We start from the raw sequence: 14,710 nt of genomic DNA on the forward strand, positions 1-14,710 counted from the left end.
GTCTTTGGGTGGTGCGGGGCTGGGGAAGGGAGCTACTGCTGAGGAAGGTCTTGGGTTGGGGGGGGAGTGTGTGGGGGGCTTTTGGGGTTGTATGGCTGGGTGTGCATGGGTAGGGTGGTTGTTTGTATGGATGTGGATGTATGGTATGACTGGTCCTAGATGGGGGAGTGGCACCTATCTTTTCTCTACCCAGGGACTTAGCTGGGAGGTCCCGCTGGGGTGGTTGAACTTCTATAATGGTCAATTCTCTGAGTGTTGGCCTTTTGACACTGGCTGATTTAAAGGTGGTTACTCTTAACGTTGCTGGCCTTCGGTCACCTATAAAGAGATCGAGAGCACTAGCCTCCTTACGGAAAATGAGTGCCGATATAGCATATCTCCAGGAGACTCACATGTCACAATTGGAACATTCTAAATTACGTAGAAGCTGGGTGGGTGAGGTATACTCCTCCTCCTTTGGGGGTAGGCGGCGAGGGGTGGCGATCCTTCTTAGCAAACAGTTACCTTTTCAGTTTCACAAGCTGGTTCAAGACCGCGAGGGGAGATTTGTTATGGTATTGGGGGAGCTTTGGGGTAAGAAGCTGATGCTCTGCAATATCTATGCTCCGAACGTATACACTCACAGCTTCTTCTCTGCTCTCCTCTTTAAACTGTCAGAATATACCGAATACCATCTTATCTTGGGCGGGGACTTTAATATCACTGCTGATCCGAGCTTCGACTGTAAGCCACCCCGAGTGTCGCCTCGTGATCAGGCCGCAAGAGGGGTTAACTTCCTACTTAGCCACTTAGACATCGTGGATATATGGCGCACCTTACACCCTTCTGATAGGGACTTCACTTTCTTTTCGCACGCTCATAACACATACGTGCGCCTAGATTATCTTCTCCTAGATCGCCGGCTGTTTCCCGCGGCAATTTGAGCAGACATCTTGGAGAGCACCTTTTCTGATCACGCTCCAATGGTGGTGACCCTCTCTTTTTCATCTGGGATTCGGGGAAAGTCCTGGAAGCTGTCTCCTCAATTGTATACGGATAAGGCATTCCGGGAATATCTTAGAGCGCGGTGGGTGGATTATCAAATGACTAATCAGAATGATGATGTGAGCCCCAGTACGTACTGGTATGCCTCTAAAGCGGTGATGAGAGGGCACGTTATAGCATACACGGCTCATAAGAGGAAAGAGCGGGATGGGAAGATATTGCAACTTACGAGTGACATGCGTATTCTCAGGCAGCGCCATATTCAGTCGATGTCTGACTCTGACAAACGAGAACTTCAGTCTCTGAAGGAACAGATAGAGGGGCTGCTTAATGATCGTATGCGGACTTCTTTGTACTTTCACAGATATCAACTGTATCGCTGGGGGAGCAAAGCGGGGAAACTTTTAGCTAATTTGGTGCGACCACCAAAAAAAAGGCAAGTTATTACATCCATTAAGGATGCCCGGGGTACTGAATACACTACAGCTCAGCAGATAGAAGAACAATTTGTCTCTTTCTACTCGAAGCTGTACGAAGCTCATCCTTTGGACCGAGAGGCCTTGCTGTCCTTTTTCTCTGATCTTCAAATTCCGGGGCTTGAGGACTCGCAGCTCCAAGCCTTAAACGCTCCGCTTACAAGGGAGGAAATTTTGCGGGGTATCCGCTCCCTTACCTTGGCGAAGGCGCTGTGCCCTGACGGTTTAGGCCCGGAATATTATAGGATTCTTAAGGATTTGGTGGCTGAGCCTTTGTGCGCCCTGTATAATGGAGTGTCAGCGGGCGAGACCGAGTTTCCCAATAACCTTGCCCATGTGGTTTTACTGCTGAAACCGGGCAAGGACCATGCATTGGTGAGTTCGTATCGGCCCATCTCGCTCTTAGACCAGGACATAAAGCTGCTTGCGGCTACCCTAGCGCGTAGGCTGAATTCTGTTTTACCAGACCTTATTCACCATGATCAGGTGGGTTTTGTTCCCGGCCGATATGCTTCCATGAATTTGATGAAGTGCTGGGAGCCATTCGGATCCATGTGGGATGCGGGGGCCACTCAGCTATCGCGGGATTGGACATGGAAAAGGCGTTTGACAGCATCTCCTGGGAATATCTTTTCTGGACTTTGGAGCGATACGGATTTCAAGGCTCCTTTCTGGCTTGGGTGAAGGCGTTGTATGTGGACCCGCAGGCACGCTTATTAATCAATGGCAGTTTGACGGCCCGTTTTGGCCTTCAACGAGGCACTCAGCAGGGCTGTCCCCTGTCGCCTTTACTATTTTTGTTGGCCATGGAATCATTAGCCATCAAAATTAGAGGGTGTAATCATTTCCGGGGGGTGAGAGTAGGGGGCCACGAGTGCAAAATCAGCTTGTTTGCGGATGATATCCTTTTGTATTTAGATCAGGCTTCCATTCATCTGGATCCAGCTCTTGCGGTGGTGAGAGCCTTTGGGTTGCTTTCTGGCCTTCAGGTGAACTGCTCTAAGTCGGAACTTTTACTGCTGTCTGGGGGCCCGCCGGAGCCATGGCACGCGCTCTTGGCTATTCCGCCCACGACGGTGCCTATGAGGTATCTGGGCGTCTTCTTAAGCACACAGCCTTCCGTCCTCTATGCGGAAAATGTTCTGCGTCCGCTGGAGGAGATTAACAAGCTATGTCAGCGTTTTGCTGTTGGGCCTGATGGGCCGGATAGCACTAGTCAAAATGGTCATGCTTCCGAAACTCTTATACCCTTTACAGACCATCCCGATCTGGTTGCGTCGCAAAGAGGAACTTAAGTTCAAATCGATTATCTCTAAGTTTATCTGGCGCTCCAAGGCTCCGCGAATTAGTATGGCGAAATTGATGTTGGATAAGTCTGATGGTGGGCTGAATGTCCCCGACATTCGTCTCTACAATGTGGCCGCGCTTCTGCGCTGGATACATGAGGGATACTCGGGATGCGAACGTTATTCTCCGCAGGGATGGGTGGAGGGTTGGACTCATCCTTTTCAATTCATGAACATGCTCCACTCCCAATCCGATCCCTCTCACTGGTACAGAGTTCAGATGCAATTCATGTGGCCTTTACGGCAGGCCTGGCGATGGTGGAGGCGCCGACAGGGGCTTAGCCCCGCGGTATCTCCCTTTCTTCGGAAATTCCAACTTTCAACCGGGCTGGGGAAATTCTGCATTTCGGGGTTGGGCGTCTTGGGGCTATACGGTCATGGCGCAGCTGCTTGAGTTGGATTCCCGGACTTTTCCCTCTTTCTCCCAGGTTCAGCGAACATGGGACCTCCCCAATCATTTTCTGTTTTCCTACTTTCAGGTCCGCCATTATTGGGAGGCAGAAAGGAACCGATGCCCCGGAGCATGGTCGCTCGGGAGGCTAGACACTCAATTTCTCTCCACCCCGGCCTCTATGAATAAGCTTTCACATTGGTATAAAATATTGAAGATATCGAGTCCCACTGACGCTATATCCAGAGTAAGAGAGATTTGGCAGGGTGATCTGGGTGTATATATTGAGGAGCATCAGTTTCAGGAGTGTTTTGCCACCCTTTTTGCATTCACTAAATCTGTCGAATACCAGGACACTCAATTTAAGATCCTGCACCGATATTACTTAACTCGACAGCGGGGAGCCAGCTTGGGACTCTGGGAAGATGCCTCTTGTGTTAAATGCAAATGCCAGTCAGGTACGTACCTCCACTCTTTTCTGGAATGCTCTAAACTTACCCTCTGGAGGGAGATGCTGGCTGTGTTGGAGGCTATCCTTCAACGGTCGGTGGAATGGGACTATGGGGTTTTACTTCTAGGGTTGCAGGAGCCGCTTATTGAACAGGGTTTGTCTGTCCCCCAGCGGCGCTTCCTTTATAATGTATTCCTAGTGATTAAGAAAGCAATTCTCTCCAGTTGGATTTCTGAGGCCCCCCCTCCCATTGCACTATGGCATGCCAAATTGCGGGACATGGCCACTTTTGAACGCCAGTGGTATGCGGGATCTTCCAACTGTGATAAAAGATATTATGTGGCATTGTGGGACAGCTTGTTGCGCTCGATCTCTGCTCCGGAGCCAGTACCCGGTGACAACTAATTTTGAGCTTCTGGCCCCGAGGTGTAGACCCCCTTTTGGGGGTTCTCAGGAGTCCTCTGTCTACCTGGGTGACCTTTTCTCTATTTCTCCTTCTATTTTCCGTCTGTAGGCCTATTTCTTTTTCTATACTCATTGACAGCTCTTCTATCTAGGACTGGGGGGGAGGGGGGCGGTTTGCTTGTTTGTGTGTGTGTGGGGGGGTTAGTGTGAAAGGGAGATGTGCCTGTTGTGGTCATGTGTGTGCTTGGTGTGCATGGGCTTTGAGTCGGGCTTGAAGAATGTCTATTTAGATATTTTGGGGGGTAAGTAACAAAAGGTGAAGTAGGCACTGCCTTATGGTGGGGAATTTCCTTGTACTTTTGTTCACGTATCCCTCTCGACACCCTGATGTCTCTGGTTTGGTTTGCTTTTACCAGCTGTTTTTATATCCCTTATGTTATTTGCATGCAGATTATGGTATTGTTGCCGCCTGAATGTATGTGCTGCTTCACTGCTAATAAACATATATTTAAAAAAAAATAAATAAAAAGGAGTGTGTTTTCTTTTAGATTGTTTACTTTTGGCCTCTTGTACAAAGCCGCGCTAGTGGATGCCGCATGGCAACAGCCCCGAAGCCCTTTAAATCTCCATAGGCTTTGGGGCTGTTAGCGCAGCGCAGCCGTTAGTGCGGCTTTGTAAAAGAAGCTGTTTGTGTATGAGACAATCAAATCTCAACAAATAAAGTACATTATATTCATAGCCTGCTGTTTGCTTCTTTGTTTATGAAACAACCTAGGAGATCGAAATCCTTTACAGCTTCTATTCTATCGCCTTCAAGCTCAAAATCTTAATTGTTTTCTGTGTTCATGATCTTCATCTTGTTTATGTTCAGTTCTAATCCCATGTTATGACTTTGAGAATGACACAGGGATAGAATTTGCCCCGTCCTCATGGTTTACTGGGAAACCATCCCCGATTCATTCTTTAAGGAGAGAAGGAAGAATCAGAGTCTGAATGAGCCAAGTCACTGACCCTCAAGCCTTGCACTGAAAAATGCTGGTGTAGAAGGACTGAGGTTGAGATAGACGCTAAAGAATGGCACCGAATGGTTTCCAGCTACTGACCCTCAAGCCGTGCAATGAAGAATGCTGGTGTAGAAGAACTAAGGTTGAGATGGACACTAAAGAATGGCACGGGATGGTTTCCAGCCACTGACCCTCAAGCCTTGCACTGAAGAACGCTGGTGTAGAAGGACTGAGGTTGAGATAGATGCTAAAGAATGACCCTGGATGGTTTCCAGCCACTGAACCTCAAGCCTTTCATTGCAGAACGCTGGTGTAGAAGGACTGAGATTGAGAGAGACGCTAAAGAATGACCCGGGATGGTTTTCAGCCACTGACCCTCAAGCCTTGCATTGAAGAATGCTGGTATAGAAGGACTGAGGTTGAGAGAGACGCTAAAGAATGACCCGGAATGGTTTCCAGCCACTGATCCTCAAGCCTTGCATTGAAGAATGCTGGTATAGAAGGACTGAGGCTGACATAGACGCTAAAGAATGACATGGGATGGTTTCCTGCAGTTGTCCGTGGGGACAGGGACAAATTTCTGTCCCCGTGTCATTCTCTAGATACTGCATGTCTTCTTGTTTCTGGTTATGAGCATTGTATTATCTGCATAGCATAGATTGTTTATATTTCACCCCCCTCCTATGCACTGTGCACTGACAGTGAGTGGGTTTTTCTTTTTCAGCATGGACGCACGGTGACCCAAGGAAGGTGATCTACCCTACTGACAGTCGGGGGCAATTCTGTGGACAGCTGGGTACCCAGAACGAGTAGGTGGAATCCTTTTATGTCCTGATTTTTAAGGGGCTGGTGCAGCGGGAGAAGCAGGTGTCGGGCTGAAAGGGAGAGGCAGAATAGTGATGCTTAGAATCCTCTAGGAGACGAGTAAAGAGAAGGTAAAAAAAAGAGATTTTTCAAAGGGGGCTTATCCTCTATGTCCTGGTACTCTTGAAGCTTTAAGGCAGTTGGATGTGGTGTTTGTCTCCTTGTCCAGCATGTATCTGCCACAAGCAAACAACTCAGGATTGACAGAAAATAAATGAAGAAAATATAATTTAATAACTGAGATTTTCCTCTTTCTCCTGTCGTGCAGAAAGAAGCCGTTTCTGTTCTACTTCAATATCATGAAATGTGCCAGTCCTATGGTGCTGCTGGAGTTCCAGTGTCCCACCACGCAGGTGACAAAATAGCAGTAAGATGTCTCATCCTGGTCCTTCAAGCGACCTTTGGCCTAGGGTGTGGTCCACCCTAGCATGGTTGCGTGGGGACCATTAATACACTGCATTTATTGACTGTTGACTTTGCTGTCCTCCACAGATGGGGGGTCTAGATGGGTTCTAGAGGCTAACCGAATTTTGGTGTTGGCGCTGAATTAGAATTCAGCCTTGTTTCAGCTGAGAATACTGGAGCATTTTTGGTTGAAATTAACTCATCCCTCCCCTCCAAGCCAAATCAGGCACTTTTGCTTGGATGGGGGGGATGTACTATACCATTATTGACTTTGGCCAAGACCACACAGTGAATTTCAGCTGCAGATTTAGGGCTCCTTTTTTAGAAAGGCGCACTAATACTACTACTAATAATTTTATTTCTCATATACCGCTATACCATAAGTTCAAAGCGGTTTACAACAAGTTACATACAATGATAGTAAGAGATGTTTACAACAAGAAGTAAGAGAAGTTTACAACGAGATACATACAATGAGTGTAAGAGATGTAAGGGGAACAGAAAAAGTACTTTCTGGGATACAAATTGCAAATGGAAGAGAACCAAGATGGTAAATCTACGCACACGCTATGGACGTGTTAGTGTTTAGCGCATGCATAGATTTAGCACGTACTAAAATGGCTAATGCGCCTTTGTAAAACTGGGTCTTAGTTTCAGCCAACACAGAAAAAAAGCTGTTTTTGTCGCCTTCTACATGTACATGGTCATTTTTCTCAATGGAGGAGAGAAAACAGTGGAGTGCCGCAGGGGTCTGTACTAGGATTGGTGCTATTTAACTTACTTATAAATGATCTGGAAATTGAAACGACGAGTGAGGTGATTAAATTTGCAGATGACACTGAACTGTTCAAAGTTGTTAAAACGCAAGCGGATTTTGAAAAATTGCAGGCGGACCTTAGGAAATTGGAAGACTGGGCGTCCAAGTGGCAGATGAAATTTAATGTGGACAAATGCAAAGTGATGCACATTGGGAAGCATAACCTGAATCACAGTTACCGGATGCTAGGGTCCACCTTGGGGATTAGCGCCCAAGAAAAGGATCTGGGTATCATTGTAGACAATACAATGAAACCTTCCGTCCAATGTGCGGCGGCGGCCAAAAAAGCAAACAGGATGCTAGGAATTATTAAAAAAGGGATGGTTAACAAGACTAAGAATGTTATAATGCCCCTGTATTGCTCCATGGCGCTAGAAAAGGTTCAAAGAAGAGCGACCAAGATGGTAAAGGGGATGGAACTCCTCTCGTATGAGGAAAGACTAAAACGGTTAGGGCTCTTCAGCTTGGAAAAGAGATGGCTGAGGGGAGATATGATTGAAGTCTACAAAATCCTGAGTGGAGTAGAGCGGGTACAAGTGGATCGATTTTTCACTCTGTCAAAAATTAAAGACTAGGGGACACTCGATGAACTTACGGGGAAATACTTTTAAAACCAATAGGAAGAAATTTTTTTTCACCCAGAGAATAGTTAAGCTCTGGAACGTCTTGCCAGAGGATGTGGTAAGAGCGGATAGCGTGGCTGGTTTAAAGAAAGGTTTGGACAAGTTCCTGGAGGAAAAGTCCATAGTCTAAACTAAACTAAACCTTGGGTTTATATACCGCATCTTCTCCACAGTTGTGGAGCTCGGCACGGTTTACAGGGGTTGGGCTAGAAAGGAACTCCAATGGGATTATAGAGATAAGAATAAAGAGAGTTTAGAGGGGCTTAGTGTACCAGAGAAAGACATGGGGGAAGCCACTGCTTGCTCTGGATCGGTAGCATGGAATATTGCTACTCCTTGGGTTTTGGCCAGATACTAGGGACTTGGATTGGCCACCATGAAAACAGGCTACTGGGTTTGATGGACCATTGGTCTGACCCAGTAAGGCTATTCTTATGTACCCTCATGCACTGCAGTGTGATACTTTCATTGGTTTTTTTGGTAGGGGCACCAGGTTATAACCTCCATTATCAAGTGTCATATACTGGGCCACTTCTTCCCCCTGGTCAACCCAGAGACAGAGATTCAGACCCTGGTTTGTTCCTGTTAAATGATACATTACATTTACATTTCTAGACCGAAAAACCTTGCGGATCATTGCGGTTCACAAAAGATTAAAAAACTGGATATTCCCAGCGATCTACGAAACTTGTCATAAGATCATGTTAGTGCTCTAGGAATTTTGTAAATAGTATTGATTTTAGTAATTTTCTAAAATGTAAATAGAAACAAGACTGTGAATAAAGAGCTTGGCTCCCTCTATTGAAGAAATCGGAAAGACAACGCTCTTTGAATGCACAGAGGGCAAAAGCAGCCTCTTTGGGTTAATCTGGGTCAGTGAGATGGGGGTAAAATTGAGCCACAGAGATATTGGTTGGTGTGTTTACAGCTAAGGGGCACATGGTGGGAGGGGAAAGCTGGGCTGCCTGGTAAGGTTTGCCTCATTGTGGATGATACCGAAATCTGCAATAGGGTACACATCCTTGATGGTGTGAAGAACATGAGGAAGTGCCTAGCAAAGCTTGAAGAAAGGTCCAGAATTTGGCAGCTAAAAAATGCAAGGTCATGCATTTGGGCTACAAAAACTTGAGGGAACGGTACAGTTTACAGGGTAAAGAACTTTTTTTCCACCCGAAAGAAGAGCGAGACTTGGCTGCGATCTTAAGTGATGACCTTAAGGTATCCAGACAGGTAGATAAGATGAAGGCAAAATCTAGAAGGATGGTTGGGTGCATAGGGAAGGGAAAGGTTTAGTAGGAAAAAGGAGGTAATAATGTCCTTGTATAAGATTCTGGTGAGACCTCGTTTAGAATATTTTGTACGATTATAAACAGGATGGACTCAGTCCAGAGGAAGGCTACTAAAACAATCTTTATCATAAAACTTGTGGGTATAGTCTTAAATATCTATATGTACTTTGAAAGAATGGTGGGAGGGGGAGATATAAGAGATGTTTAAATACCTCTGTAGTATACGTGCATAGTAGGTGGGAGAGGGGAGATATGATAAAGACATTTGAGTACTGTGCACTTATTGTCATGGAGTTAAAAAAATCATTTTTAATGGGAAGCTCTGGAATAGATTCAGGAGAAATCTAAGAAATTATCCCTTCTTGGAAAATGTGGTAGAAGTGTGGGTCAGAGATGAAGACTATCTGAATTCAAGAAAGTTTGGGACAAGTACATAGGATCTCTAAGGGAGTAAAAGGGAGAGTAGAGGGCATGGATAGGTAGACTGGTTGGGTCCTATGGTCTTTATCTGCCTTCATTTTTCTATGCTTACTTGATGTCTCCATCTAGTGGTAATTTATGAGAACTTTGTAACCTACTGAAGGTTCCCCACACAGAGGGAAGGTGATAGGAGAGAGAAAGCTCCCTACCCAACAAAGTCTCTAGGAGAAAATCTCTGACTGAGCACAGCCCCTGGAGGGAATCGGAGTAGATCTAAGAGCTTTGGAATCAGCTTGTAGGGGAGACGAGGGCTGTACTTAGTTTTCTGTCCTGCGCTTTCATCCTTGCGCTCTCCCCAATATTCGCTAAATTGTTTAACATTTTTCTTCTAGATCTGTGTGGAGAAATGTCCAAAGAGGTTCATGACGTACCTGAAAGTGTATCAGAATCGGCAGGACTGGGATTACTATAGGCAATTCTGTAAACCCGAATTCACCAACTTCAGCAAGGTAACTCCGACGTGGTTTCCTGCCCTGTTCTTTTAAAAATGTTGAAACAACAAAGAAGCACAACCAGTCACAACAGGGTTTGAATGGGGGACGCTCAGAATAAGCTACAACTAGCCTGAAACAACTCCACTCAAGAGGTAAAGGGGGCTCTCAGTGTGAACCATCAGCAATGGGAGCAGAAGCTCCGATGCTTCACTTCCGGGCTGAGGCGGGAAGCCTCCACCACCACACCATCATTGAGCTCCCTATGTGTATATGATAATAAAAGATACCTATAATAAGGCCCTAAATGAATAGTGAAATCAACCAACCCGTGAGCAATTTAACTCAAACGGTGAGACTACAACCTGAGCGACCCCCACGCAAACCCTGCCAGCCGAAACCCGCCAAGATAACAGCAAAACACAATCAAACCATACTTAAATTCAATCAAAATATACTTATCCAAACCAAACTGCCACAATGAAAACGCCAGGAGCCGAAGTTCAACCAAGCTGGTTTCGGGGAGGAGCCCTTCTTCAGGAACCAAGCCCCCGACCGCAAACCAAAAGACAAAAAAATGAAAAAAAATACAAAATGCCGAAAAACGAGGCGGGACGGCTGGAGGGAGGGGTGACCGAGCGGGAGAATTTCTGTGCTGGGTGGTTTTCAGCATGTTGGTTTTGAGTACTGCACGGGTTTTACTGTCTTCCTTTTATTGCTTTCCTTTTGCAGCTTTGGGGCTTGTTTCTTTTACCCGCCCCGGTATGTGTGATTTAGGACGTGTTGTGTGATTGGTTGGGTTATGCATGACGTGTCCCTGGTCCGCTTTTTAAGCGTGAGTGCTCTCCCGCTCGGTCACCCCTCCCTCCAGCCGTCCCGCCTCGTTTTTCGGCATTTTGTATTTTTTTTCATTTTTTTGTCTTTTGGTTTGCGGTCGGGGGCTTGGTTCCTGAAGAAGGGCTCCTCCCCGAAACCAGCTTGGTTGAACTTCGGCTCCTGGCGTTTTCATTGTGGCAGTTTGGTTTGGATAAGTATATTTTGATTGAATTTAAGTATGGTTTGATTGTGTTTTGCTGTTATCTTGGCGGGTTTCGGCTGGCAGGGTTTGCGTGGGGGTCGCTCAGGTTGTAGTCTCACCGTTTGAGTTAAATTGCTCACGGGTTGGTTGATTTCACTATTCATTTAGGGCCTTATTATAGGTATCTTTTATTATCATATACACATAGGGAGCTCAATGATGGTGTGGTGGTGGAGGCTTCCCGCCTCAGCCCGGAAGTGAAGCATCGGAGCTTCTGCTCCCATTGCTGATGGTTCACACTGAGAGCCCCCTTTACCTCTTGAGTGGAGTTGTTTCAGGCTAGTTGTAGCTTATTCTGAGCGTCCCCCATTCAAACCCTGTTGTGACTGGTTGTGCTTCTTTGTTGTTTCTATATTAGGATTTTTTGGCACATTATTGAGTGTAGTGTTGTTTGTGTTCTTTTAAAAATGTTGCCTTGCATTTCTTTTTCTTCTTCCACCAGGGAGGAAATCCCTAAGGAAGAGCTCCACCAGTAGCCAGAAATAATCACAGCGCCCCCCCTCCCCCACCCATGTGTATTATATGAAAAACCAAGTGATGTAGAGCAATGGTCCCCCTAACCTTGTCCTGGAGGACCACTAGCCAGTCAGGTTTTCAGGATAGCCCTAATGAATATGCATGGGGCAGATCTGCATTCCTATCATCTTCATTACATGTAAATCTCTTTCATGCATATTCATTAGGGCTATCCTGAAAACCTTACTCTGTCCTGGAGTTGTGCGTCTAGCTTGCAGCAATTAAGTGTGAACATTTACATCAGCCATTGAGCCGGCAAAAGAGCTCCCGCGTACATTCGACGTGTTAACTGCGGACTTGCACTAGTGTTCTAGAACAGCCGTTATTGACATAATTGCCGATTTTAGGTGACCTTTTGAGAATTAACCCCCAAGTTTCCCATTGTTTCGGACACCCACTTATACTTGGAAATGCTAAATTAGAAAGGAGGTCTTGGAAATATAAAAATATTAATGGGGTATATTTCTCCTTTTATTTTTCACACTCTAGAGCTTCCCTGAAGTGCTGAGGGATGGTGACTGTCCAGCTATGATCACGCCAAGCAAACCATGTATGTTGAGGGGCTGGGGATGTAACTTTGCAATGGGGAAGGGGGTGACAGAGCCAAGCTAGAGGCTGCATGAAGGAGACTGTACTAGCTTGTCTGTGGGTCTTACAAACATGATGGCAGATAAAGGCCAAATGGCCCATCTGCAGTAACCAATCTCTCTTCCTCTCTCTGAGATACCACACCATCTTCAATTCAAACGCAGTCTCTGTCTCCACCACTTCTTCCGGGAGACTGTTCTGTGCATCTATCACTCTTTCTGTAAAAGTATTTCCTTAGATTACTCATGAGTCTATCACCTCTTAGCTTTATCCTATGCCCTCTCATTCCAGAGCTTCCTTTCAAATGAAAGAGATTCGATTCATGCATAGGTATTTAAACGTCTCTATCATATCTCCCCTTTCCTGCCTTTCCTCCAAAGTATACATATTGAGATCTTTAAGTCTGTCCCCATACATCTTATGACGAAGACCACGCACCATTTTAGTAGCCTTCCTCTGGACCGACTCCATCCTTTTTATATCTTTTTGAAGGTGTGGTCTCCAGAATTGTCCCAAGGAAAGGATTACAAGATCGTAATTCTGGGTACACTTACGGGCTTTAATATAAGGGGTGAGAGTAATCCAAATGTCATCAGTGCCCACACACAGGATTAGAGAGTGATGGGGGGAGGTGTTTCTCTCGCAGATACCCTAAGACCATGGTGCTAAAGCAAATTAAATTGGGGTTCAGTCTAAATCCAGGCCTTCCTGCAGAAATACAGAGCTTGAGTGTTGCCAGAATCGTATTGGGAGGTGTTCTCTCTGAGATATGGGGGTTGGGAGGGGCCACGCTTAGTTCTCACTCTGGAGTTATTCTCTTGTTCTGCAGTTACCCAGAGGTGCTTCCCGGCAATCAGCTCCAGCAAGGGGGTGATCATGGTGGGCAATGAGACCGAGTTTGACGATGGGAGAGGAAAAACAAGGAACGTGACCGACCTGGTGGAAGGCGCAAAGTTAGTACTGCCAAGGAAAGTGCGAGGGCCCCTAACTCGCATGGACAACCTTGACTGCTTGCTCCGTCCCCAGCCTTGCACGAGCCAACAGCATTGTTTCGTTAGGAGACTGAGCAATCCGTCCAGGTTGTCCATGCAGGCTAGTGGGTGCAGGTTACAGCTCGAGACCAGAAAACATACCCTGATGGGGTTATTTTCATTCCCTTTCTAGGAAAGCAAACGTGGTTCTGGAAGCCCGTCAGGTGGCCATGAAGATCTTTGAGGATTATACAGTCTCTTGGTACTGGATTATAATGTAAGGAAGCTGCTGCCTCCCCCTCCCCTAGTTGCTGCCCCTCTGTTGTCTGTGCAGACAGCCTGGTATCACATGCCAGCCCCTCTCTCCTCTTGCCCGCAGAGGTCTCGTTATTGCCATGGTTGTGAGTCTTATCTTCGTGGTCTTGCTGCGGTTTCTTGCTGGGATTATGATGTGGGTGATGATCGTGATGGTGATAGCTGTGCTGGGTTACGGTGAGTTTCTGGCATGTATGTGTTTTCAATTTCCCATATACCAAAAGTATCCCAAGTCTTCTACTTGAAGTTTTGTTCTCTTTCCCCTTGCAGGAATATTTCACTGCTATATGGAATATGCCCGGCTGAAGGGAGAACCCGGCTCGGACGTGACGCTGACGGATATGGGATTCCAGACTGACTTCCGGGTTTATCTGCACCTCCGGCAGACCTGGTTGGCTTTCAGTGAGTGATCTTTTTTACCTCCTCTACCTTCTTATCATTTTTGAAAGTTGGTGGGTGGGAGGGAAAGCTTCTTTTACATCTGTTGCAGCTGCTTACTATACAAAAGAACATTTCTTCCAGTTTTGAGCACTGTAGAGTCAACTTAACTGTGGAAGAGCAAGCTGTGGTGGGTCTTTCTGAATCTTGTTTCCCTCAGAGAGATGTGGGATGTTAGAACACATCTTAGCGGTTTGAGGGCAGATTGCCTCTGCAGTATCTGAGGCTGTTTGCCTGCCTACTGTGCCATTCTATCGATCCCTTCTTTATAGGTGATTAATTATGATTTTGCAGTGATTATCCTGTGTATCACTGAAGTTATCATCATCCTTTTGCTCATCTTTCTTCGCAAACGTATCCTTATTGCCATTGCCCTCATCAAGGAAGCAAGCAGGTAAGGGAATGTTTGTGTGTGTTGTGTGTTTGTGGTGGGGGAGTGTCAGGTGCCTAGGTTGTAATGGGGGGGGGGGGGGGAGAGAAGCAACAGGTGAGCAGAACTAGTTGAGACTGTAGCCTAAATTAAATGGGGAGGAATAAAATTGAGTCCCAGAGAACAAAAGTGAGTCGAGTCCACTTTGTAACAATGGGAGATATTAGCCATCTAAGCTGAGAGTCTACATCTCAGTAAAAAGATCCGGCTTGAATCTGTATGTTTGCAAGGACAAAGGCAGTTTTATTTTTTCCCAATCTTTAGGCCAATGAGACTATGAAGTGGTTTATAGCTGAAGTAATGCAAAAAGTGGACAAGGGCCACATTTGCTTTGAAGGGCTCGGATCTGTGTTACACCCACCCGTCCCTCCTGCCATAGGACTCGCTACAGATGAACTGAGGTTGGGA

At 46.2% G+C, this 14,710-nt stretch overlaps 1 protein-coding gene across 4 annotated transcripts in view; it reads left to right on the plus strand.

Annotated features, from left to right (window-relative positions):
• The window catches only part of SLC44A2 (solute carrier family 44 member 2), a 47,490-nt gene that overhangs the window by 17,708 nt on the left and 15,072 nt on the right, over nt 1-14,710 (plus strand). For all 4 annotated transcript variants that reach the window (XM_033924202.1, XM_033924204.1, XM_033924206.1 and 1 more), the window contains exons 4-12: nt 5,782-5,866; nt 6,190-6,274; nt 9,868-9,984; nt 12,050-12,110; nt 12,978-13,101; nt 13,313-13,396; nt 13,499-13,611; nt 13,705-13,836; nt 14,167-14,266. In XM_033924202.1, the coding sequence (XP_033780093.1) occupies nt 5,782-5,866; nt 6,190-6,274; nt 9,868-9,984; nt 12,050-12,110; nt 12,978-13,101; nt 13,313-13,396; nt 13,499-13,611; nt 13,705-13,836; nt 14,167-14,266 (901 nt within the window). The remainder of the gene's footprint in view (nt 1-5,781; nt 5,867-6,189; nt 6,275-9,867; nt 9,985-12,049; nt 12,111-12,977; nt 13,102-13,312; nt 13,397-13,498; nt 13,612-13,704; nt 13,837-14,166; nt 14,267-14,710) is intronic.

The sequence above is a fragment of the Geotrypetes seraphini genome, chromosome 16, assembly GCF_902459505.1.
Source record: "Geotrypetes seraphini chromosome 16, aGeoSer1.1, whole genome shotgun sequence".
Classification (NCBI taxonomy): Eukaryota; Metazoa; Chordata; class Amphibia; order Gymnophiona; family Dermophiidae; genus Geotrypetes; species Geotrypetes seraphini.